The following is a 27,148-nucleotide window of genomic DNA, read 5'->3' as shown; positions in this document are numbered from 1 at the left end:
ATTTATTTATTTGAAGACGAAATCGCTAATAGATTTCTTTTTATTAAGATGGGACAAATTAATTTGACATCACTGCTATAAGGCAGAGGAAACAGGCCAAAGGAGGCATGCAAGGGGAGCTATAATCAAGGATTTGTAGATGTATGATTTTTTTTTACCTGAAAATACATAAAGCTTGGACAGAAGGATTCTTTTTTTTTTCTTCATTTGTCAGCTTTTTGAGAAGGTCAAATATTCTGCCCTCTCCTCTTTCTGTGTGGTTAAAAATATATTATATTGTCACATTGTGCTCTGTTGTGAATTCATACTGGGAAAATAGGAGCAAACACAATCAAACGTTTTGGATATTAACAGAGATTTGCTCTTTCAGAAAACGTCGATTTGGATTTGGTACATGTTGTCATTTCTGATTTATTTTGAGGAATATTTTGTATTTTGCATATGAGAAGCTCGAGGTTAATTAAACTAACGGGCCTGTCGCTACCTGTACCACATTCCACACCAGCAGGTGGCGGTAATGTTCCGTGTTCTTTAGTTGCCTGATAACCTTTATTGAATACGAAGAAGAAATATGCACCGCATCAGCACGCCGATGTAGTTTATTTTGCCATGGACAATCTACGAGTACTCGAGTTGTATAGTGGCATTGGTGGAATGCATTATGCGTTAAAGGGTAAGCGTATTTGTGGTGGATACAAAGATTTGCTTATTTTGATTTTACTGGTCTATCCAACATGAATCCGGAAACACTGTTGGACTGTCATGCCAGCGCCTTTACTGCCATGCAACGCTCAAAAGTCAGGCCCGTGTTTCGGTTGAGTTTACGTATTACTTGAAGACTTGTGCTGGCTGTGGCGTGACAGCCGAAAAAAGTAGTAAGAAAATGATGACTGAGTGAATCGGAATCCTGATAGGATGGGAAAACTGCCTTTACCGTAAAGAAGAGTGTGCAGTGGGAAACATCATGCTGTTACACGTGTAGAAGTCAGCTTTGAAATATATACATTTTTTTTGTCTAGGGCTCATTTCACAAACGACATTCTTCTCACAGGATTAAGTCACTCTTTATTTTTTCAGCTAAAAAGTGCCATCGACATTAAACAAAAGGCGTTTTTACTACAGCTCCGACCAAAAGGGCTGCATGAACTGCAACAAATATAGTAGAACATATATTAACTGTTCTATAAAGAGATTTAAAGTGGCCAAAAGAACTTTCTTGATTATCATGTAGGTACAATAATGCAGAATCTTAAAGATATATACAAAATAGGCAGTTCTTTATTTTATGTATAACCCCTTCATTGATCCTATTGACTAAAGTCTACATACCAAAATAAACAAATACATTGCACATTAAATATGACACATAGACAGAGATCGACAGAGACAAGACACTCTTGTCAGTCCTTAATATCAATTATTAGCCTTTCCAATGAGTTTCTTAATCACTGGACAGATTCTGTCCAGCTGTTGCAAGGTTCTGCTCTCCATAAGATCTGATGCTACCCCAAAACAGTGCCTGTATCAGCTGAAGAAGTTCGTTCATTAAGGCTCACAGAAACTGCAGAGGAAAAGGAGACTGTTGTTTAGTCAGCTTTTAACAGAATTTCTTTTCTGAAGAACGTCAAGTACTGTGCTTTACTATGCCAGTACTGTTTGAGCTTTCTTCAGGAAGCTGATCAGCAATGTGTCAACAAGACAAGGTAACATGACAAATGCAATACATCACTTTTGTGCCAGTCACAAACAATCGATTTGTTAGCAGTTGATATTTGCATTACATGTGCTGAGTTCAAACATCAATTTTTGTATCAAAGTGACCCAACCGTCCTCTCATCACCATGAAGGTCACCACAAGTCAAAGACTCAACAGCAGCTTTCAGTGGAAGAGCCTGGCCACATCCCATTAGGTCAGAAGCGTAGAAAGAGCATACCCTTTTTGGAAATCCACAGGGTTGCGTGTCCACAAGGGTCAAACTGTCAAAGAGTTCTACTGATAAAGATGTTTAGCACAAATGACATGGACTGTAGGACATCCATTATTTGACCTCTCTGTGAGGAAGAAAGGGTGAATATTTCATGTATGAGAAAGGTAGCATTAATCTCAATTTAATTGTTATTTTTCTAGCTTCTTAACAGGCAGGAATATATTTCTTAAATTGGTATTGATTAGTAAAATAATAAGCAACAGGCCCAAAATAAATAAAAACATATTTTGGTGTTTATTTGAACCTTGCAGTTCAAAGTAACAGGCTGCTGCATACTGCTGTCATTTATGGTTGAGCCTATTTTCTCCTTTTCTCCACCAGTTCACAGCAAAGGTGGAGCTGACAGGGACGGGTAAATGAAATGATACTAATCAAGTTAAATGCAACACATTATCTCATTTTAATAGTAACAAAGACTTATTTTACATCAAATTAACGTCCCTCCAACTTCTGCATTATATAAGCATGTTTCTCTGGCCAAACACAGATTGAGAGAAGGTAGGAGTCATCGCCAGAGCATTTTAGTTGTTTTAACTCACGTTGACCACAGTTTGTGGTTAAGTTAAAAACGTACATAAAAAAGTTGTTGGTTTTAGCAGGCGTGAACGGCCTCAAAACTGCTGACTGTTTACTGTGCCATTCTATTTTGGCTCTCTCACTAGCAGCGGGTGCACTGTTGCTGACGTGTGGCGTAGGAAGAACAGAATGACATAGAACTGAATTCTGTAGAAAAGTCTCATGGTCGAAATGTTGTCACCAACACCACATCCAGCTGTTTGACTCAGGGTTGAACTGATAATTGATCCGCAGCCTGTTACAAGTATGGCTCACCACATGGCCTGACCACCACACCATACCAGAGACAGTGGAAGTAAAATTTTCATGGAATTTGGGGAGGAGATGACATTGATGAGAATGTCAGCCATGCAGACAGAGTCACAGTCGTTTCTGATCACACCTCATTTAATGATCAGTCATTTGTTACAAAGGCTTTTGCAATCAAAAGTTTTGCAGTAGAGCACCTCACATTGAACATTGAATATAATGGGTCTCTACACACCTTTGCATGCATTCTTTCTCACACTCACCTGCCTAATATTATGTCACCATTTGTGCTCCTGCTATTCCACTCTGTGCCTTTTTAGCACCCTGTGAACACCTAATAATTTAAATAGTCAGATTGCCAGTAGACAGTGGGCCTGATTGTGGGGTGTGATAGGGTCTGCTGAGGACCGGTAATCATGTTTCTGGTTTTCTTGTCACTGGTGGAATAATAAACCACATGGCTGTGTGGCATTAAGTTGAGTTGGTAATCTGGGACGTAAACAGCCATAACCAGGACTACACCATCTGTTGTCACCTGTCATTGCAATCCCTCCTGCTTTCTTTTTTTGCCTGCAGTATCTGTTGACCTGTAGAATGTAAAAAACAAAAAAACAAGCGTCTTCAAGATCCCAACTTTTTCCATCAGTGTGATTTTTTTATTTTATTTTTTTTTAATAATCTGGTGAGAAATTAAACTGTGGAATGATAAACTAGAGCCTTAGGTAAACCCGAAAATAAAATGAAATAAGTAATACAATGCAACTCATTATTACTATTATTATTTATCCATTTTGCAGAGAGTGGCATACCTGCCCAAGTTGTAACTGCCATTGACATAAACACCACAGCAAATCAAGTCTACAAGCACAACTTCCCCGACACTCCCCTCTGGAACAAGACTATAGAGGTTAGTGATCATGGAGCGTTGGTCCATTGCTGATCAAACTATCAATCATATTTAAAATCCTTTTCTTTTCTTACTTTAGGGCATAACATTAGATGAATTCAACAAGTTGTCTTTTGATATGATATTGATGAGTCCTCCTTGCCAACCCTTTACCAGGTATGATTTCAGTGTTTTGTATGTACTAAAATCCAAAATTTTGCAATCGTGATGGTGACGTGATGAGAATGATCTCTTATTCAGAGTTAAACTATCGTGCAAAGCCTGCATCGTAAAAAAGGCAATTTTTAAGACTACAGTGGAACCCCGACTTACGAATACCCCATTTAACGAAAAATTCAAGTTACGAAGGCACTTAACGGCAAAATTTCTGCCTGTGTTACGGCAAAATGCCCGTGTAACAAAATCCGCTGGCTCTGATTGGCTGAGCCCACAATGCCTTCAGAATCATGTGACAACCCTCTTGGCTTTCGTACTTGCGCTTCGCTGTTCCACTTGAACGATGTATTGTTGTTGCAGTTAGCAATTAACCTATAGCCTATTGTTCACTCAAAAGGCGCGATGGGTGCTTCGACTTACGAAAATTTTCAACTTACAAAAGACCCTCGGGAACGAATGAATTTCTTAAGTCGGGGTTCCACTGTACTTAATTACGTAGATATAAATAAATCAATAAAAACAACCTTTTCACTAATCGTCAGATACAACAGACCATAATGAGTCTTTGTGAAGATAATATAATAAAATATTTAATATTAATATTTCTGTATGAACGGGTGACAAATTCCCTTATTTTGAGTTTTCATTGCATGTTTGTCACAGTGAAATGTGGCAGATCATCAAACAAACTTATATTTGACAAAGAAAACACAAGTGAACATAATCATCATCAGGCTGTTGTTGTGTATTATCGCTATGTAAATAAAACTGAAGCTGTATTTGGGCTTTGTCTGTAGTGTTCTTAGTGAGTTTTTCCATTTTTCAGAGAGCTGTTGATGACTTCCTATAAAAAGGAATTACACTTCCAGCCTGTAAATGACAAATGCATAGACTTTTTTTTAGTCACTATCACTACATGATGTTCAAAATTAAGACAACGTGCTTAACCCAAAAGTTTAGATTCGGGTCCCCTAACCTAAGTTCATGAGTATAAAATTAAATTTCATTTAGGGGGATAAAGGTTGACTAGTTGTATTTCACACATTTCTCCCTACCAGCAGATGCCCACTGTAAAACCCAGAAACTAGTTTCTCTCTAACAGGACTTTAACTGTCTTAGGTGCAGCGTAACACACTGAAACGGGGACCAGCTTGATATAGTCAGCCTAGAAAAAACACTTTTGTTGAGCAACTTAAAACTTGTTCCACCTTGTTTCGTTTGTTTCTCCGCAGGATAGGCCTTCAAGGGGACGTTACTGACCCCAGAACCAAGAGCTTCCTTTATGTCCTTGATCTTCTGCCAAGGTCTGAAAGATCCAAAATTTCAGTCAACTTCTGGAAACCTAAATGGAATGAAAAACTACACTAATTTTTTATTTTGCTTAACAGTCATAATACACAGCTACTTTGTTTGCTTGTAGTAGCCATTCAGATTATCAGATAGGTAGCTATCAATTTTAAGAAAATCAACCAAATTGATGTCAAACATTTGTGCTACATTTGTGCTGGCTCCTCGGTCTAGGTCGGGTTATGGGGGGCGTGGTTTGTGGCGTGGCTGCAGGGGAGGCTGACACACCTGAGTTCGATCAGCTCATCAAGCCTCCCCTGTATTAAACGTGAGGTGATTGTTGTTGTGTGTGCCTGTGGCTGAAAAGCGTGTGATGAGAGCAGCAACTGGAAATAAAGTGCGTTGGTCCGTCATTGCTGTCACACAATTGTTTCAAGCCTTGAACTCGTGCATGTTTAGGGCTGCTCTTACAGTATCCACTGATATTTTGTGAGTGTATGGCAGTTACGCACTTGTGCATGATGCTGCCGACTACACCTCTTTATTAGCCAGTTTCCCAGACATGAATTAAGCCTAGCTTAACCATTTCAAAAGTACTATAGGCTTCGGTTAATACATGACCATTTACCGGGAGCCAGCTGTTTCACAAAACACACTCAAGTCACTGTCATTGTGCTCTTTCCATCACACTGAACTTGTGCAGCAATGTAATTCTGTGTCCATGTTCATGGCTGACCATTTTGTTGGTTGCACTATTTATATATTTCATCAAATGGCAGTTCCAAACACAGATTAGCAAATGGTCCAAGGTCTCTTGATGCCAGCTGTGGTTGGATATGCAATAAGACTGATTTCTCTCAGCAAACTCTCCCATGCTTTGTTCCTAACGTGTATGTGCCATTGTGTTATTAGGCTGCAGAGGCTACCACGTTTCATCCTGCTGGAGAATGTGAAAGGCTTTGAGACCTCCTCTGCCAGGTAATTACTGGGCACACTAAGCACATGAAGGCCTGAAAGCTCAGCAAGTAACATGGAGAGTAAGCAGGGAGTCTAGAAATCTACCCATGTTTTCTCTATCTGCAAAAAAAAAAATCCAAAAGTAGTCTAGTAATTGTAATTGAGTAAATAGAATAATTGTATAATAATATAGTCATACTTCAGTTGTTGTGGGGGGTTTTTTCACCATATTGATTTCAGCAAACACATTTATATCCAAAATCAAAGTGCAGCATGAAAAGAACATCCACAGACATGCACTCATCTATTTAGACAACATGACGTGTTAAGAAATATTTATTTTCACCCTGTTTTTGATCAGTTTCTGACAAAGCCTGTGCTCTTTGAACTCTAAACATACTTATAGAAATGATCAAAAGAGGCCGGGCGGGATTGAAATGACATCATGTTTATGAGACATCATGATGACTTCTTGATAATCTAAAAGTCATAAAAAATGCCGACACGATTGATTGGTGTCGGTTGAATTTGGAAGTGTGCTTACTTACAAAGAAAGAACAGTCAATAATTTTTATGGTTCAGAGATTTTAATGGTGTAAGAGAGAGAATATTAACCAACAATTAAGAAAAAACATGAAAGTTACAAATTGATTTGCAAGTCGTTGAATGAAATAAATATTTGATCCCCTACAAGCAGGTTAGAATACTGGCTCCCACAAACTGGCTGTGTGCTCAATACACAGCTTAAAATCAATCAATCAATCAATCAATCAATTACAGATACATCTGATTTCAACGTATGTGTAGGTTGTTCTTCCATTCCAGCCACTCCAACACAATGGGCAAAAACAAAAAGCTGGTATATAATGTCAGGAACAAGATTATACATACCTGCACAGGCTGGAATGGTGTCACAAGTTAACAGCAAGAAGCTTGGTGACCAATGTTGGTGCGATTAATCTGAATTGCAAGAAATGCAAAACAATTGTTAAACATCCTCAGTCTGGAGCTCCATGCAAGATGTCAACTCCTGGGCTGCTGAGCATGAGATGTGTGTCGGATCGGTCCGAAACTACTTTAAAAACTTTAAAAATAAAGCTTCATTAAAAGAAAACAACTGTAAAACGACAGAATATTCTTTCTTTGTAAGTGAGCAAATTACAGATTCATTTTTTTGATAACTTCTATAGAAATTAGAATTGTAATAAAAGTTAACATGATAAAAGGATCCTTATATGAACATCTTCAATAAACAACTTTAATGCAAAATCAATACTGTGAGAAATATTATTAAATGGAATAATGCTGTAAAGAATGTTATTAATGCAATTATAATGATGCAGGTTATATGGCAGCAATAAAAGAATTTCTGTATCTCCACAGTCTCTAATTCTAAAAATTACTTTAATGATTATACAAATGTGAAAACTATACACAATTGAAGACAATAAAGACATAACTATTTTACTCAATTCTGTAGGGCACGTTTGGTGAAAACGCTGACGGAGTGTGGATATACTTTCCAGGAAATCATGATCTCACCCATAAGTGTAAGAAAGACAAACTCTTACTGACTTGATTAGATTACTGAAGTTTGCTGATAATATAAAATGTTTCTTTGTGCCCATTTCACTGTTATATTCATTAATCAGGTTGGGATCCCAAATTCAAGACTTCGTTATTTTCTGATTGCAAAGATTTCCACAGAAGATTTAAACACCCAGGCACCTTCAAAGGTGAGGTATCGTGCAATGTGTAACAAAAAATTGTTATTTTGTATGTTTGTGGGGGGGGTTTTGAATATGAATATGTTCAAACAGCTGTTATGTAACAATTATATTCAGCACAATATTCCTCAATATTAATATTTTTCTCAAAAAGAGCACTTAGTAAAAATTGTTGATGTGCCAATTTACACAAGAGCTGGACTAGAAATCGTTGGCAGCAGATCTTATCGAATGATAATATGGTTATATGGACTTTCCCATATAACCAGAGGAAAAGTCAAACGGAGCTGGCGATGCAAATCAAGCATTTTGTATAAAATCAAAATGGCGTCATTTTTAAAATGCCACCAATTTGCTAGAACATTTAGAACACAGTCATATAATAATCACACAGCCAGATCATGTATGTTTGCTGCTATGGGGCCAGTAGGCATAGCAGTATTGTGTGTCACTTCTCAGACAAAACCTCTACATCAGTACTGATAAAGGAGCAGAAGAAGACAAAACTAGAAGCAAAGAAATTGCTTGTTTTTTTTGTTTTCTTTTCTTCATAGTTTTTTCCATTTTTTAAAAAAAAGCAGAGGTGACGTCAGTTTGGTGTCAGCTTTGTTGTATGGCGTGTTTGCCAGCACCGCACAGCAGATATAATGAGACCCGTAGTCTTCTTTGATGTCCACATGAAGTGTGCTGCCTGGGCCACATGTACAGTTGATGCATTGTTATGTAAATTGTCCCCAGAGGAGTCAGCAGAATCACAAGAACTTAAGAGCTATATGGACATTCGCAGTGACTCAATGACTTGAAGAAAATATTATTGTTAAGTAATCGCTGTGTTCATATATATAACCTCAGTCTTAGACACTGTTTCAAAGAGGCTGAAATGAGACAGATACTTTAAATAGCCAAGAACAACTTCACTTTTCACATGAATTTTCAACGTATTCCTTATTCGCACTGGGTCATTACAGCTGGTAGCTCGGCACATTTGATTTTTTAAACATACAGATTATTTGCCCTTCCTTGCAACCTTTCCTGTCCCCTAGCAGATTTGTTTCTCGTCCTAGAAACATCTTGAGATCTTTCGCTTGTTAACCAAATATGAAAACCCAGATTTAAAGTACATTTTCTGACAAGTTGATGATATCACCAACAAATGTCACAGGCTCATATGATTTGGAAAGCCTTGCATACTCAGCAGGATTCATAATTTTGATTATGTATGCATTGGTTAGCACATCAACAAGGTTTAGAGCTCCAGCTGGGTTCTCCCCAACTGTCTGGAGTTCTCCCTGTGCCTGGGTGGGTTTCTTCCATATACTCCAGCGTTTTCTCTCAGTCCAAACATATGTATGTTACTGGTGATTCTAAATTGGCCATGGATGTGAGGTAGATACAGTTTTTAAACTATGTAGAATAAAGTGTTATATGAACGTATGGTTAGATATGGTTATGAATTGTAATCTCAGGCAGTTTTAAGTGGCCACTAAGGACCCCACAGTGCTCATTTGTATATATTTATGTATGTAAGATTTTATAGAAAGTTTCTCATTTTAGATTTTAGACTTCTTCCCACATCTTGCTGAGAGTGATTCTTCTGAGCATCCTACATTTTTGAGTCCTGCCTGTCAAGGTGCCAGCCAGCCAGAGGAAGGAACTGATGTCCTGTTTAAGCTAGAGACAACAGCAGAAGCCCAGAGGAAGATTCGTCAGAACAGCAATTTGTCTGTTAAGCAGATCAAAGAATTCTTGGAACCACAAATGGAAGTAAACATGGAACCTTATCTCCTTCCTCCTAAAACACTGTTGCGATATGGTCTAGTCTTGGACATTGTTCAGCCCACATGCAGGAGGTCTGTCTGCTTCACTAAAGGGTGGGTTCATTAATTCTCTTCATCTTATCATCATTCCCTTCATTATTTTTAATGAACAATATGAATAGTAGGGGCGATCGTGGCTCAACAGTTGGCAGTTCGTCTTGTAATCGGAAGGTTGTCGGTTCGAGCCCCTGCTCCGTCAGTCTCGGTCGTTGTGCAAGACACTTCACCCGTTGCCTACTGGTGGTGGTCAGAGGGCCCGGTGGTGCCAGTGTCCGGCAGCCTCGCCTCTGTCAGTGCGCCCCAGGGCGGCCGTGGCTACAATGTAGCTGCCATCACCAGTGTGTGAATGTGTGTGTGAATGAGTGGATGACTGAATGTAGTGTAAAGCGCTTTGGGGTCCTTAGGGACTAGTAAAGCGCAATACAAATACAGGCCATTTACCATGGTAAACAGGTTTAGCAAAGTGTGAAAAAAATTGATTGTGGAAAAAATCTTGAGCCACTATTCACTTCTTTTTATTTCTCTAGGAAAATGGGAAAGCTGCAGCAATTTATTCAAACATGTGCAAGCATACATGGAAATACAGCATACAAAAACAGAGTTAGGCAGAAAAACATAGTTAGGACATTGCACACAGAGCGTGTTCGTAAAAAGTAATGTGAAATTCCTAATTTTTCCAAACTTATCACGTAACTCAAGACTAACATTCTGTTGGTAGGAAGAGAAGAGTAGATATGACTTTTGAATCTGCTGTTCACGATGTATCTCCTTTTTTAGGCCCTCTACTTCTTTTTTCTTCCACTTGTCCAATTTCTTTTTAAGAATACACTGAACACAATGCCAAGATATGGCCAGTGTTCAGCTTACCTTTCAAACTTGTACTTTTTTTTTTTTTTACAGAATTTGCAGTTTGCAGTATAGACTGCTAATAACGACTCGCCTAAAGATACAAAAGCTGGTTCTTTGCCAAGTTTTCTGTAATGTGTAGACATAGCGTCCATCCCTTGGGCTACGCGCTCTTTCATGCTTGCATGATTCACAACTTGGTGTTAATGGCCTTTAAAAACGTTCAGGTACAATGACTGGAGTGAAACTGACCAAAAAGGCAACCTGTGTGTGTGTGTGTGTGTGTGTGTGTGTGTGTGTGTGTGTGTGTGTGTGTGTGTTACCGAAATAATTTTTTGTGTTTGTGCAATGGTTAATCCACCAGTATGCATAAAATCTTTAAAGTATTTTCGTTGCAGTGTCTATATGGTGTATAAATTAAATTAAAATGAGTAATTTTGTTATTTAACTTTGTTCATGTTGTTTCTCCATAGCTATGGCCGGTATGTGCAGGGAACAGGCTCAGTATTGCAGTGTTGCATGGAAACCAAGGTACGTTTGGGTTTTTGTAAAAGTGAACGATCTCTGTGAATGCTGCCTATTCCAGAGAAATCATAGATTAATGCTGCAGAAAAGCTAAAGAGTAAGCACACAGTTAGTTACTTTAGAGCCAAATGCACTCAGTGGGGCTATTTATTACTAAGCTGATGACTGCTCATTAGAGCTCTGAGACTCTAAACTGGATTCACTTAAACATTAAAACTTTTAGTGCCCCATAGCTTGAGATATGGAAAATGCTTTAGTTTGTTACAAAGAAGTGAAATGAATCTGATTGATTGAACAGGTATTCTTGGTGTTCTAGAAGCTGTAGTTCTCAGCAATAAGAAAAACTTGGTGAAAAGTTTGCTGTTCTAACAATATACTTTTTATTCAGAAATCAACCAAAGGCTTAATCTATATGCAAAGTGGATATGAGCTGAGCAAGTACAGTGTTGGTGTCCTGTTTTAGAATCATATATTAATGCACGTAGAGCGATAAAACAGTTGTCAAATTGTTGAAAGAAAACAGATTTGGAATAAAGTTGCACCTAAAAATCGATATTTATTGCCGACTCTCATTTGGGAAACACATAGTCTTTAGACAGAACTTTCCTACTCTTCCTGCAGAGGTCCAAGGAATCTTCCAGGAATAGTGATGCTATTTTCTGGATTTTTGATTGGTCAGTAGGCAGTGATTTTATAGATGTTAATCTCTAGGGTAAATTGCCTTATACCTCGGTATAAATTGAATCACCTTCATAGTAAAGCAAACCCAGGGTAAAACCTAAAGTTACCTGCCTTCAGGCTTCTAACCCTCAGTGTCATCTAGGGATGGGTATCGTTTAGGTTTTATCTGATACCGGTGCCAAACCGGTACTTTTGAAACTGTACCGGTGCTTAAAGAATGAAGAACACAAACTTTGTCCAAAAACCTCTCATGTTTTCCACTTTTTCTTTGGTCATTTTAGCCTTTTTAGCCAGGGTGAAGGGAGTATCTGCCATCAAACAAGAAGACAGCTGCATGTAACTACGACAGTGTTTGCTAGTTCACCTTACCTGCATTAATGTAATAACGTGGTTAGCCTACTCAACGTAAATTACACACGAACAACATTAAGCTACTCACGCAGAGAAGAACGGCTGCTGCATCATCATCCTCATCATTTCTGCTACACTGGCAGGGCTAGGGGCCAGGACTCTCCTCTTCGTGTTTTTGGGGGATGTTGCTAACTCCGGGTCCGATAACAGGCACCACACCCGCAGTAGATGCGCTTGGTGTGAGGTCTCGCAGCAAGCTATCAAATACGGCGCATTTTTCGGCTTTTAAAAAAAACGCTATGCGTCGCCAGGTGTTTCATCAGATTTGAGGTGTTACCTCCTTTGACAGTATCACAGTATCAGCTTAAAGCACTTGTTGCAGGCTGCTGAGTTTGCATCTTTTGCTGTGAAGTACAGCCAGACTTTGACCGCTTCGCCTTGGGCATTTTTAATCTGTAGCTCTGCTCTAAAAGAACGGACGTACCTGGACCCGCCTACTATCCTCGGAAACGTAAAATGATTGGCTAGAATTCAAAGTGTATCACATCTCAGGAAAAAAAAGCACCAAAATAAAGCACCGAAATGTGCGCTGCTTTTCGGTCTGGTTACTACCGTTTATGTCAGAACTGGTGCCATCATGGCACCGGATACCGGTACCCATCCCTAGTGTCATCTGATGTTTTTTGTTTTTGTTTTGTTTTTTTTCACATTCCATTAATAACTCTATTTTTAAACTCAAAATTTAAGAGTAAGTCCTTGAGCAATTAAGCCCAGAAGCTTTTTACTATCTTTGAATGAGCAAAATTGAGCAAAACTCATATAAATTTATAAAGCTACATCCTAGATAGGACTCCAAAATGCACAACAGATTCGCTACTGTCATTGGTTTTGTGAATATCATCTTACTTTACAGTTACAAAAAAAATACTCGATGGCAGCCATGCCATGCTGATATTTGCATGATAAATCTGTGTATGCTAAATATAAAACCGGTCTTACCACTGTGGTGATCCTTCCCAGAAAGCTGTATGAATGGATTTAATTATTTTTTAAAAAAGAATTTTTGCATTTCCCGTGTAAGAAAGAAAAGAATCTTATGCTTGCTTTTGCTTTGTGTCCTGTGCAGATTGAAAGTGTCTTTATGGGTCTGGACCAGTGCTCTGAGGAGGAGAAACTTCAGCGGCTGTTAAAACTGAAGCTTCGTTATTTTAGTCCCAGAGAAGTAGCCAACCTCATGGGATTCCCTCAGCATTTAAGTAAGTCATAAGTCATAAATCTGTCCATTGTTGGAACTATGCGTCTTTAAGAATTCTTATGACCATTGTGCGCTGTCAAAATCTACTTTCATAGATGGATAGATGTTACTCTTTGTAGGTGATCGTCTACAGTAGTACTTAATTTTTTAAACTATTTATTTAAAGGTCATGAAATGCTTAATATTTTGTTATATTGTCATTGTATAGGGGGGGCGACCGTGGCTCAGGGGGTTGGGAATCGCATCTGTAACCGGAAGGTCGCCAGTTCGATCCCTGGGCTCTCTGTTCTGGTCGTTGTGTCTGCCTACTGGTGTTGGCCAGAGGGGCCGATGGCGCGATATGGCAGCCTCGCTTCTGTCAGTCTGCCCCAGGGCAGCTGTGGCTACAACTGTAGCTGCCTCCACCAGTGTGTGAATGTGAGAGAGAATGAATAGTGGCATTGTAAAGCGCTTTGGGTGCCTTGAAAAGCGCTATATAAATCCAATCCATTATTATTATTATTATTATTATTATAGATGATGATCTAGGGGATTGACTGTGGTTTTCCCATTAATACAATAAATCAGTCATTGAGTAAAATAATAGGGGTGCAAAGATACTCGTATCAATAGTGATCCGTTCGATACGGTGCTTTCGGTTCGGTACGCATATGTATCAAACAATACAAATTTTTTAATTTATTTTATCAACTTTTCTTCTGACGATGCTGTCTGTGTTGAGAGCTCAGTGGATCTGCGCTCGACTACTTCGCCTAGGCTGCACTGTTGAGCGCAGATCCACTGAGTGCAGCGCAAGCTAGCGAGACAGAAGCTAAGCTCGTTGCAACATGGCAAATTGAACCTCCCCCACCCTCAATCAGATCTGGCGTTTGGAACTATTTTGGTCTTCATGTGAAGTGTGACCCTGAAGGTAAGCACGTATGTCGGATGTGCCACGCAATGCTCAATTACATGTGTGGGAACTAGTGCGTTAGCGCAGTTAGCTCATTAACGTGTTGGCCGTCCAGCCCCACGCACGGGGCGATCCGCGGTAGCTCGTTAACGGAGATTTGCCGTGTTGTTGGGTTAACGTCATTTCAGATTAACGCTGACAGCACTAGTGGGAACACAACGAATATGACTGCACATTTACTCCGACATCATCCTAGTGCAAAGACAAGTGGAAGCAGACAAAAACAACAAGCAGGCATGCTACAAACTTTACCCGAGTCATTTAGACAGCCGTTAGCACATGATTCTCCTTATGGGGACCTGATATGTTTAATATGCTGCTGAGAATATAGCCCAGAAGAAGCGTATAGTATAGCTTTTATTTTGGAAAGAGCCATTTCTCTGTAATAAACTCTCTTTTCCAAAGATGAGTGATTTCTCGATCAGATAGATTTATTATTTTTATTACTTTGTTGTTTCAGCAACATTAAATTTAAAAACTGTACGTTTGAGTTAAAATATATATTTATAATTTTAATAAATGACAAATTAAAAAAGCATGAACATTTTTTTTGTATCGAAAAAATATCGAACCGTGACACCAAAGTACCGAACCGAACCATGAATTTTGTGTATCGTTGCACCCCTATAAAATAAGCATTTAATTCTCAAGAATGACATGACTTAGTATTTTGTGGAGAAACCCTTGTTGGCAAGTACAGAGATGAGATGTTTCTTGTAGTTGGAAGAGGGATTTTGATCCAATCATCTTTACAGAAACTCTCTAAATCTTTTAGGTTTCTTGGCTCTAGCTTGGCATCTCAAAGCTTAAGCTCCCTACACAGATTTCCTATAGGCTTGAGGTCTGGAAACTGGCTAGGCCACTCCTTAATGTGGTTCTTCTTTCACCACTTCTTTGTTACCTTGGCAGTATATTTTGGGTGATTGTCGTGCTGGAAGACCCACCCATGACCCATCTTCAGTGTTCTGACTGACAGAAGCTGGTTCTCGACCCCGTCCATTGGCTTTCAGAGCAGGCATCCTGTACACTTAGAAAAAAACAGCCCGAAACCATAACGTTCACACGTCTGCGCTTGAGTTTGGTGATGGTGTTCATCATTTCTCTTCCTCCAAACACTCAAGATGATGCCAGAGCCTTTAGGTTTCAGCTGACCATAGCAGTTTCTCCCAAGCCTTCTCTGAATAATTTAGATGTTAGCAAGCGGGCTTGTACATTTGCCTTCTTAAGCAGGGGGACCTTGCAGGCGCTGCAAGATTTCGGTCCATTACGGCATAGTGGGTTACCAGTGGTGTTCTTGGGGACTGTGGTCCTAATTGCCTTCAGATCATTAACAAGCTCCTTCTCTGTAGTTCAGCCACATACTTCATGATCATCCTCGTCCCATGGGCCAAAATATTGATTGGAACTCCAGACTGAGAGCAACTGATGGTCTTTTTATGTAACTTTCATTTCCATGTAATTGCAGTAAAATCAATTTTCATCTTCTCAGATGCCATTCAAGCTTTGTGCAGGTCTACAATCTTGTCCCCGGTGTTCTTTGACAACTGTTTGTTCTTGCACATAATGGTGGAGAGATTGAAATGGAAGAAACTGATTCAGTAGACAGGTGTGGTTTATATACATACACATGCTGGTCTCTCTCTCGATTAAAATGAAACTACCATTAAAGTTAGAGACTGCTCATTTCTTTGTAAGCAAACAAACTTCAAATACAGCAGGGGATCAGCAGATTTCTCTCACTGTATCTTAATATATTTTTATTCTCCTTCTAATGTAGAATATCAAACAATGTTAAGTCAGAAATATAATTATATACACAATACATGTATTGTGGCTTTATATTTTTGCCACCTATCATGGTACTACTGCTGTTAGGAAGAATACATCGTAGATGGTGTCTTTTGCAGAATTATCATTCGTTTAACAACAGACTCTGTTTTCAAGTGTAAAAGTATAAAACATAATTTACATCTAACATCTTACTTTTCTGTACAAGTTAAGAAGCCTTTTGTTACATCGAATTATTAAACATGTATTAAGCATCATATGCTTAACCTGACATACACTTGTAGGATTAGTTCCACACAACATAATTGAACTATGAAACAATGTTATTGTTTGGGCCCATACATACAGAAATGTGCTGCAATGGTTAGACACAGACTTGTAATTCATATGTTATTTTGCTGAAACATGAAGTGGATTGTATTCGTATTTGCTTGTTGTTTAATTATTTTTTTAAATACAGGTCCGTCGGCACATACAAAAAGCGATTCACAAACGATTCTAGGCTAGACAGTAACATGTGGTTTATTTTTTATCTGTTTCTTCTTTTTTTAGCCATGAATAATAACGTGGCCCAGTGTTTATATATTTTCTTTATCACTTTTTTCTGTTTTGTTTGCAGTCTTTCCAGAGAAGATCCCTACCATTCAGCAGTATAGACTACTGGGAAACAGCCTCAATGTTGTTGTGGTGGCAAAACTTCTGCAGCTGTTGGTCTCCTAGCACTTCTGGGGAAGACACCATTGTTGTACATGTTTGGATTATATTACAATGCCCCTGTATAGCTGAATGTATAGTTGAGATTTTGTATGAATGGTCATTCTTTTAATATTTCTAAAACACAAAAACAGTTTTTGTGATCACCATTAGCCAATTTAAAATGAATGCCTCTCACATGTGTGTATATCTTCTGTTTCAGTGTGATTTTTTTTCTCATCACAATATATTTTCTAATAAAAATAAGTCTAAAAACTGTAGAGCACATTTTGTACAGTATTTACTCTAGAGTTATTCAACTATTCATTTATTTAACAATATTGTTATTTTTGTGAATATTGTTACATTTCTATAGTATATAAATTTATGCATTTGGTTTACTTAGTTTATTATATATACGGTTTAAACTTTAATTACTTTTTGCCTTTCTTTTTCCCCATACAGTATACTTCTGTCATTTCTGTGTATCAGTAAGTAGTATTAGTGAAATTTGGTTGCTCAAAGAAATGTAAACTTGGAATAGTTTTACGTTTATAACCTAAACGTAGTTTACATTTCTCATTGATCTCATTGGCACCCTGCTAGCTGAGCTCCATACACACTGATCCTAGCGCACAGCTTCCTGCCAAACAGGACAGCACGACAAACAGAAGTGTATATACATTTCTGTGCTGATGGGGTGCATTGTCATCTGTTGGTGTTGTTGGCGGTTCTTTGTGCGAGTCCAAAGTCAATTCAATTCACAGCAGACATTTCTATGTTGTCCTTTTTTTGGACTGGTTTTCAGATTTTTGCTTTAGCTGTAAGCCATAATCATCAAACTTGAAACAAAAAAAGGCTTAGATCAGGGGTGTCAAACTCAAATGCACAGTGGGCCAAAATTCAAAACTGGAACAAAGTCGCGGGCTGACGTTAATATTTATTGAAATATATTTATTCCTCCAGATATAAGAATGAATCTTTTCTTATGGACTCAAACACGTTTTGCTGAAAAACTGAATATGGAACAAGCAAAGCTTAGTACTAAACAATATATATATTAGCTGTATAATACCAGTAGGCCAGCTCTAATAATAATTTGGTATGGCTTCGTGGGCCAAATGTAATTAGGCTGCGGGCCAAATTTGCCCCGCGGGCCAGAGTTTGACACCTATGGCTTAGATGATCTGAAGCACCGACATTCTCTTAGGACAGTCAAATCTAAAAATGCACATCAACTAAAACATACAAAAGTAATTCTCCTTCAGTCTCCGACAGCCCTGTCATGAAGCGCCTCCCTTGCCAAATAACATCTGGACGTTACATTACCGCCATCTTGTGGCCGCAGTCGGCGGATTCAATCTCGTTGGAGTCTGTAGCTATCCCTTTAATGCCGTGTGTCCTTAGCAATGATCGGAGTCGAGCAAGCTGACAGGCCAGTAGCTTTTTTTCTAGTGGTTTGCGCAGGTAAACTGAAGGAAGAGCTGAGGCAGTAGCTCTCACTATGTCTGTTCTAATAAATCAGGCAAGTTGAACAGGTGCAATCTCAGCAGCATCTAATATGTTTAACCAGCTTTTCATTAGAGAGTGACGGTTAATTATGTCACTCACCGCTCAAGCCTTTTAATTCAGCGGATTTTGTTGTTACTTATATATTTTATTATTTAAATAAATCCAGGTGTAGGTCTGTGTTTCTGAGCTGATGATTTTTTCTGAGCTGACTTTTTCATAGATGTGGTTCTCTCAGGAAAGCCACTACAAACATTTGCTCTACAGAATATGATGCTGGACAATATAAATTACTTCAAATGAGCAAAATTTTTTAACATATACAGCAGAAATATTAATCACTTTAAAGTTCCTGCACCCACAACAACAAGAACAACAGAATATTTTTTGGAAATATTAGATGGATGGATAGATAGAGGAAGGAATGAGTGCACAAAGTTGAAGCTGTCCAAATGTTTTAGTCACTCATGTCACACTCATGTGAGTTATCTTTTATGTAACTACCAATATTGGCTCATCATGTTTTGCGTTGTACTACTATTGTTACAGTATTGGAAAGCTATCATGAATCACAGCTAGATGAGCCTTTCAAAATGTAAAGGAGGCTTTTCATATGCAATTAACTGTTTTGAGCAGCCATCTATCACAATTACTCAATGATTTGTTGATTTGCAGGTACCCAGAATGCAGCCTTCGATATTTTGTCCAGTAAGTTACCAGAAATCTCCCCCCCCCCCCCCCCCCTTAACAATGTTGGAAAAAATGCACACATTAAAAAAAAACAACTCTTACACCCAATGTACTTCAGATGCCTGTAACTTTGACAATGTTCATATTATAAACATAAAGAAATGCATCTTTATGGCAAAATCAACCAAGGCTCTGAGACTTTCAGGTGGGAACATTTTTTCATAAACATGCAATATGAGTTTTAGAATTCTAAATTAATTTGCCATAATTTAATCATGGTCGAAGCATGGAAGGTTCATTAATAAAGATATAAAAATCTTGTATGAAAACAGTGTTTGTTTAACGTTAACCATGTCTGAGATCTGCAAATTTACGCTATGCACATAATGTCACCTGAAATGGGTTACTTATTTCTTAAAATCATGTGAGTGACATTCTTTTTAACAATAAACCATAGTTAAACCATAATAAACCACAATAAATAAACTATAGTTAACCATTTGGGGCAAATTGAGATGTACTTTATGGCTGTACTGTCAGGTCAAAGTCTTGGCAGTGAGCATTAGAGTGTGGCAGCATGTAAAACCCCAGTAGAGTTGCTGAGGGTGTCCATGCATCACATCCATTTTCCATGGCAGGGACACTGCGGCTATACTACGCACTTGTATTCCTTCTGGTGGGATTGCAAGGAGACCTGAATGACCCAGCACAACAAGGAAGCCAAAGGAAGATTAGCAATGACCAGTGAGTTGGTGTTTATAAAAAATTTTTTTTTTACGCTTTTCTTTGAATATTTCATGTCATTAAGATGCCATGTTATGCATATGATCACATTTGTCTTAAGCTTTGATTCTAAGAGAATAAATGTATTTGTAATAGTATAAGTCGACCCCATTTTTTTAACCATCGCCTTTACCGACCTAAATATGAAATGGAATTTTGGACATTTGAATCTTTAGGCCTTCCATGGTGTCAGATAATGGTCACCTTGTCTTCACAACTGGTGACAATAAAGAAATCCGTTTCCAGACCTCAGCGTCAGGCCGGGTTAAAGTGGGAAATGAAGACCTCACCCAACTTTTGAGTCAAGTAAGCTTTCTTTTACCAGCAGCAAATATTCTTCTTTTGTTATTTTACAAGATCACTGCCTCCGTGCGATGGTCATTTCAATGATAGTAAGTGACTTAAGGCACAACGATTGTGATGGTTATGGTATATAACATCCACATTTTGAAACACCCAGGGACAGCCTCAAAAACAGAAGCAAAGGTCATGTCACATTATTAGTGAATGGCATCCTAACAAAGTGAATAAAAAATAACAAATTACTTAATTAAAATGAATAATGTTTATAATATGTAATTTTTTCCATTCCTAGCAGACACGTATGCTCCCACACAGATAACAGTTCACTGTCTTATCCAGTCACTAATTACTTTGGTTCTTTTGTTTCAATCTAGTAGTTAAAACAAATGTTTGTACTGCCACTCGTACTGGAACAATAAAGCAATTTTTCTGATTTCTCAGCCCAATAAATTCTCTCTGACTTTTGGAAGTATGTAATTATATCTCATCACCTTTTAATGACCAAACACTGCTGCTCATCATATGACACTGTGAATCATTAACAAGTTAGGAAGCCAACAAAGCAAGACCAAAGCTCAGGGCTAGATACATTTGAGTCAGTACGGCATTAAATTTTTCAACATTTTTATGATGAATAGTTTTATGAGTAGGTGCTAAGGCTAATATAGATAAAATGAATGTTTTTTTTGTTTATGTTTGGGGAGGAACATTTTTGAGTTATAGCTCAAAGACTTCTAAATTAAGATGCTGTATTATGACTACTGTAATTAGGGTGCAGATATGTTTGGTTCTTGGGCAGAAGGTGGGCTAGATGTCGTTGTTTATTTTCAATTTATTTCACTTCATCATTTTATATATGACATAAATAAACACAGACAGTCTGACAGACACACAGCTATAATCTCCATGCTTATCCTTATCAGGATTGCAGGAGGAACCCTATCTATACCTGGAAAACTAATACTCAAATACTATGATTTATAATTCTCCCCTTTCAGTTTGTGTGTAAAATGAAGACATGTTTATGTGAGCCTAAAAATATCAAATGGTAATCAAATTTCATACATTTTTGGCAATCATATTAATGTGTTGACACATATTATTATTAGAATAGAATAGAATAGAATAGAATAATCCTTTAATTGTCCCACAAGGGGAAATTTGGTTGTAACAGCAGCCAAAAAGACACATATACAAACAAACAGTACACAGGACACGGAACAGAAACATACACAATTTTTCTTACATATTTACATTAAGGACAATGGTTACTATAAACAGAGTACTGTACAGTTATTAAATGAAATAAAAATAACTACAGGTAAGAGGCAAACCAGGTTGTAGTGTGAATCGGTTAATTAACTTATTGCAGTTACAGCATTGATGTAAACATCTGTGTTTGTTGGGAGCAGTTGTGATTGTACAGTCTGACAGCCTCAGGGAGGAAGGACCTGCGGAAACGCTCCTTCATGCATCGAGGATGCAGCAGTCTGTCACTGAAGGAGCTCTGCAGTTCAGCAACATTTACATGCATGGGGTGGGAGACTCTGTCCATCAGAGATGTTATTTTGGCCAGAGTCCTTCTGTCTCACACCACCTGTACTGGGTCCAGGGTGCATCCCAGAACAGAGCTGGCCTTCCTGATGAGTTTATCCAACCTCTTCCTCTCAGCTGCCGATAAACTGCTGCTCCAACATACCACCATTACAACTTCTTTCAAAGTAATAAACATGTTCTGATAATTAGATGATGTTGCTTCCTGGAGAGTACTTTCACACATTTGCATGTCAACTGCAGCATGACTGCATGTCAAGCCTTTGTTACTCCCAAGGATTTTATAGTTGATAAAAATAAATATGGAAGTAAAACCTAAAAACAGGTGTAATAACCCTATAATATAGTTAAATTGGTAAAAGCTTTTTCTAAACAACAACAAACAACAACAGACAAATTTGCAAAGTGCTTTACAAGACAAGGTAGAAAACAAGCAGCCCGAAAACATTTGAGAAACGATAAAGGCAAAAGGGGACTAGCAGCATAAATTCAAAAACAGGCAAATTAAATGCATGTATAAAATAATTAAAAGAGCCTTGGCTAAGGACCTGACATTATGACAGGCCACAGAAGATCTGAAATATACTCAAGTATAAGTCCAGAGTAGGCCTTAAAAGGCTAAAAACACAAACACACATGATTATTGTAAACGTTTGCAACAAATGTTCATGCAGTATTTTTTTCATATGACCGTACATTAGGTGGATGGTGAAATCTTTTATTGCATAAATAAAAGCTTTAGCCTTTTTTAAATAATTTTCAGGATAGTGATGATGATGGGAAGTAAATTCTTAAGTTAACTTTTTATTTGAATGGCAGCCAGGTGAATGGAGACCAAAAATATTTAAAAATCTAAAATATATTTAGTTTATTAAGCTAATCTAAAAATGCAAACAAACGAATAGTTTCTTTTTTACCCCATTTACTTTATTCTTATCTGATAAATTTAATCACAAATGCAATATGACTAAAAAGAATCAAATCATGTTTTAGACCCCTCCTTTAAAGCTTTTTAACACTGAACCGTCTGTTATGGACTTTCTAAATGCAGATTAAAACCAACAAAGATGACATTGACGACATTAAATCTCACGGAGGAGCCGTCCCTCCTGATATCACCAACAAGCTAAACCAGCTTGATACCAAGGTAGGACAAAGATAGTTCCTGGTGGTAAATAAAATCATTTTTAATATTGCCATTAACTTATTTACTACTGGTCGTGTTACTTATGCTCACTTCATTCCTTTTATTTTACCCTAACCCATGAATAATTTTGATTCAGTAAAGTGAAGTGCTTATAATGAAAAATGTAGCCATTGTCATCAAACATATTTACACTGCCTCTTTTCTTTCTTGTCAGGTTTCAACACTTGAGAATAAAGTGGTCACACTTGAAGAGGTGAGTCAGAAAAAGTCAAGAACTTCTATTGAAGTTGATGGTCATGGCTTAATCTGTTTACCATACCTAAGATATCATGTCTTCCCTTGTTTCCCCTTGCAGACAGTGCAGAGGGTGTCTTGCAGCAGTAATCCCTGTCAGAATGGAGGAACATGTCTCAACTTATTAAACTCATATCACTGTATATGTCCCGGCAACTGGGGGGTGAGTTCAGTATTGTTCTTCATATTCTTCATAACTTTTACAGGTTGTTATTTATGGATTGTAGACATTTACCAAAGTCGGCGGTTAGGACTGTTGCCTCGCAGCAAAAAAAGTCCCTGGTTCGAGTCCACTGTGTGGATGGACCTTTCTGTGTAAAGTTTGCATGTTCTCCCTGTGTCTGCATGCCTGCACGCTCCAATGACATGCAGTAAGTGGGGTTAGGTTAAGTGATTATTCTAAATTGCTCTTAGGTGTGAATGTGAAGGGTGAATGGCTGTCTGTCTGCAACCCTGATATGGATGTGCAGAAGAGAATGGATGGATTAATACATGGGTGTGATATTACTAAATAAAATAATACCCAGAAACCTCGAACTTTTAATCCCAGTACTGTTTTAGTATAAGACTTTACTGCGTTCCTTTTCGTTGGGTCCTTGTTTTCCTGCATTATATTTTGATAAACCCATGTTTTCTCTTGTCTCTCTCTCTCTCTGTATGTGTTTGTGTGTCTGTGTGTTAGGGTCCTAACTGTGCAACAGATGTAAATGAATGTCAGGTCTATTCAGGAACGTCACAAGGCTGTCAGAATGGGGCAACCTGTGTTAACACTGCTGGATCATTCACGTAAGTCTTATGCCTTGCTCTTTTTACTTACTAATTCTATGAGTGCTTTACATTATGCTGGCTTATGTCACCTCGTGTCTTTTCTTATCTATCTTTTGATCCATAAGACTTTCTCCTCCACATCCTGAAGGATTTCCATTTTTTAAAGAAACCTTGATGCCATTATGATTCAATAAGAAAACAAAGTAATGTGTATTTATCAAGCAGTGTAAAGTATGAATGCCAGATGCACTCATGGTACCCACTTTGTATTAGTATTGTGTATATGTAAGATTAGACAGCAGAGGTCCAGTATAGTGTGTCCTTAGCTTGTAACACACAGCTAGCTTTACAAACAGTGGACAAAGAAAGTTTTTGTAATTCTACCTCTGTACACCTTGACAGTGAATTTGGAATGAAATAATTACGATTTTTTTAACACTTGAATGAAAATCCAGAGACTAAAGTCTAGAACCCATGAACATCAACAAAAGTTGTTTCTGATGCTCTGCCAGGCCTTTACAGCAGCCACCTTCAGTCACTGCTTGTCTTCGATAACTTAACAGCATGCTGTACTGGGTAGCGATCAAGTGACTCACTTGGCCATTTCCCTTGAAAAGGTCTTGGATTGCTTTTTCAGTGCATTTTGGGTTGTCATTCTTTTGCACTGTAAGCATTTCTGATCAGTTTTGTGGAATCTGACCATTCAGGTTTTAGCCTGATGCCCAGTCAGGAGAACACATACCCCATATGATCATGCTCCTCTTTGTATGCAGTTGCAGCTGTCCTCCAGAATGGCATGGGACTCTCTGTATGATGCGTTACGATGACTGCAGGAACGCAGGCAGTGACTTGTGTGTACATGGCTTATGCATTGATGCAGATCGAGTCATAGCTGGACAGGTAACTACTCGCTTACCCTAAGATATCTATCTATCTATCTATCTATCTATCTATCTATCTATCTATCTATCTATCTATCTATCTATCTATCTATCTATCTATCTATCTATCTATCTATCTATCTATCTATCTATCTATCTATCTATCTATCTATCTATCAATCTGTTGTTGTTAAGTGTTCTCACTGACTTTTGCTAATTAACAGCCTAAATACCAGTGCATTTGTGAGAGTGGGTGGGAAGCTCCAGCTGGGAACCCAGCGTGTGTGGCTGATGTTGATGAATGTAACCTTCCCAACAAGCCTTGTTCAACCAACCCAGCTGTTCCTTGCTACAACACCCAGGGATCCTTCTATTGTGGAGCCTGTCCCTCTGGTAGTGCTTAATAACATAACAAGCCATAGTATAGCCAGTTCTAAATGAGCATTTGGAGACAGGAGAGACAATTGATGCTAAAACAATTAGTGTAACTCTTTGTTCAGAGCTTTAGCTTTTAATACTATTCTTTGCAGTGATAGCTTTATACCACACAAGTGTTAAGCACTAATTAAGCCATTTGATGTTTTTTTGTTGTTGTTGTCACTTACTATGGTTTATTTACAGTTGACACTTGTCAGGTTATTACAATCCTATATCAGAAATGGATGAATGGATGAAATGAAGACATTTTACTATTTCATGCAAAAATATGTAATTTGATGGCAGCAACACGTATCAAAAAGTTGAAACATTTTTACCACTGTGCAGCATTCCACTGTATTTTAACAACAGTTCATAAACTAATGGAAAATGGGAATAGCAGATACTGGACTGTTCTCTGGTTTGTGATTCTACCTGTCAAGAGGCCTAGATCTTCTTTGTTGGATTTTTTGTTTGTTTTGATGTATTGTTTGATTTAGCACAACAGAACAGTTTTCTACTTTCTACTTTGACTCAGAGAAGACGACTGCATTACAGGATTTCTTTTTTTGCATAACAGAGCTTTAACCTGCATCTATGGATGACACAGCAAACTGTGTTCACAGACATTTGTTTCTGAAAGTGTTCCCGATCTCATACAGTGATTCCTGTGACAGACTCACGCCTGTTTTTAATGCAGTAAAACGTGATTCCCTGAAGAACCTTTTTAGCTCTGTCCCTTGCACAAAGAGATTTTTCCAGAAATATTTTGATGATAACATGTAATGTAGATGATGAGATGTTCAAAATCTTCACAAATTTCAGTTCAAGAGCAATCTGAAAATTTTGCACAATTCATAGACACAGTTTTGTTTTGTTTTTTGGCAGAGTGGTGTGCCTCTGCCCAGCTTTACTTCTGAGAAACTCTGCCTGTACACAGTCATATGACATCCCAACTTTTATGAGTTATGTGCCATTAAATTCAGACTTAGTTAATATTTTTCATGAAGTAGTAAAATGTCTCAGTTAAACATTTAATATGTTTATTATGTGCTATTATCAGTAAAATGTATTTTTTATGAGATTTTTACGAGTAATTAGAAATGATGTTCCAAGATTTGTTTTAAAACTTGTAAAGTTAAATAGCATTTTGCATCTTGCGCTATCCCAGTTTGCTAATGAGTTGTTGAGATTTGTGCATATAAATAGATTTAAGATTTTTCCTCTCATTTTCTCTGACATGGTTAGGCTGGCAAGGAAATGGTTATAGCTGTCAGGATGTGGATGAATGTTTGACCAATAATGGCGGCTGCTCCACTACTCCAATGGTTCAGTGCTTGAACACCATGGGCTCTTTTCACTGCGGTCCCTGTCCTCCAGGTAACTCAGCAGAGAACAATACTGAATGTCACGCATATGTGCAGGAAGATTACCTATAGCTTCTACGGCTTGGCTCCACTTAATCCCTGAAATTGCTGGTGTACTTAACCCAAGTAAAAAGCTGCGCTTTTCAATAAAACATTTTGAATCACCACATAGCCTGACACCACCTGGTCCAAGATACTACATAACATACCATAGCACAAAGTACACAATACTGTAGCTGTGAGAGAAACATTTACAAGATATGTGGTGTAGAAAAAACTAATTTAGTTTCATTTTTAATGCAAAGTGCAATGGAACTCTGGATATTTAAACTAGTGATGTGTCGGTCGCGAACGAAATGGCTCTTAGAGCCGACTCTTTGAAGTAAACGACGCCAGCAGGCTCCTTATTGGCAGCCGTGGGTTGTTTTTTTGCTTTCTCTCTCTCTCTCGCACTTTCTTCCCCGCTTCACTCCGCGTGCGAGCCTTGTGCTTTGCGCTGGGAAAAGGGGGGAGTTAGTTACACTCACAGTAGCACAGGAACAGAGTGGAGGGAGAGAGAGAGAAAGAGAGCCAGGGACAACAACGTCACATTAGAAAGGTATAGTAATCATCCACAACTATTTTCAGTTGCGAATGATAAAGGATTCAGAAAGTTTATTCATGCAGGTCCATATGACAGA

General features: G+C 38.1%; 3 protein-coding genes across 3 annotated transcripts in view; 2 read left to right on the top strand and 1 right to left on the bottom strand.

Moving 5' to 3' along the window:
• The window catches only part of LOC309713922 (uncharacterized protein), a 253,893-nt gene that overhangs the window by 157,685 nt on the left and 69,060 nt on the right, over positions 1 to 27,148 (bottom strand). The gene's annotated exons all lie outside the window — the stretch shown is intronic.
• Positions 553 to 17,036, top strand: trdmt1 (tRNA aspartic acid methyltransferase 1). The gene is made up of 11 exons (XM_082545846.1): positions 553 to 673; positions 3,611 to 3,720; positions 3,800 to 3,876; positions 5,109 to 5,180; positions 6,076 to 6,141; positions 7,601 to 7,670; positions 7,773 to 7,856; positions 9,402 to 9,718; positions 10,984 to 11,041; positions 13,194 to 13,323; positions 16,682 to 17,036. The coding sequence occupies exons 1-11, from the start codon at positions 610 to 612 to the stop codon at positions 16,780 to 16,782; spliced, it is 1,149 nt and encodes a 382-aa protein (XP_082401972.1). The 5' UTR covers positions 553 to 609; the 3' UTR covers positions 16,783 to 17,036.
• The window catches only part of cubn (cubilin (intrinsic factor-cobalamin receptor)), an 86,274-nt gene continuing 78,638 nt past the window's right edge, over positions 19,513 to 27,148 (top strand). Inside the window, exons 1-9 of the mRNA XM_082545856.1 lie at positions 19,513 to 19,698; positions 19,914 to 20,043; positions 22,646 to 22,741; positions 22,956 to 22,994; positions 23,097 to 23,198; positions 23,718 to 23,821; positions 24,577 to 24,703; positions 24,909 to 25,077; positions 26,350 to 26,481. Coding sequence (XP_082401982.1) covers positions 19,586 to 19,698; positions 19,914 to 20,043; positions 22,646 to 22,741; positions 22,956 to 22,994; positions 23,097 to 23,198; positions 23,718 to 23,821; positions 24,577 to 24,703; positions 24,909 to 25,077; positions 26,350 to 26,481 — 1,012 coding nt within the window. The 5' untranslated portion in view covers positions 19,513 to 19,585. The remainder of the gene's footprint in view (positions 19,699 to 19,913; positions 20,044 to 22,645; positions 22,742 to 22,955; positions 22,995 to 23,096; positions 23,199 to 23,717; positions 23,822 to 24,576; positions 24,704 to 24,908; positions 25,078 to 26,349; positions 26,482 to 27,148) is intronic.

The sequence above is a fragment of the Aulonocara stuartgranti genome, assembly GCF_965226115.1.
Source record: "Aulonocara stuartgranti genome assembly, chromosome: 9".
NCBI classification, from domain to species: domain Eukaryota; kingdom Metazoa; phylum Chordata; class Actinopteri; order Cichliformes; family Cichlidae; genus Aulonocara; species Aulonocara stuartgranti.
The sequence above is the reverse complement of the archived record's forward strand: the minus strand, read 5'-3'. Positions and strand labels throughout refer to the sequence as shown.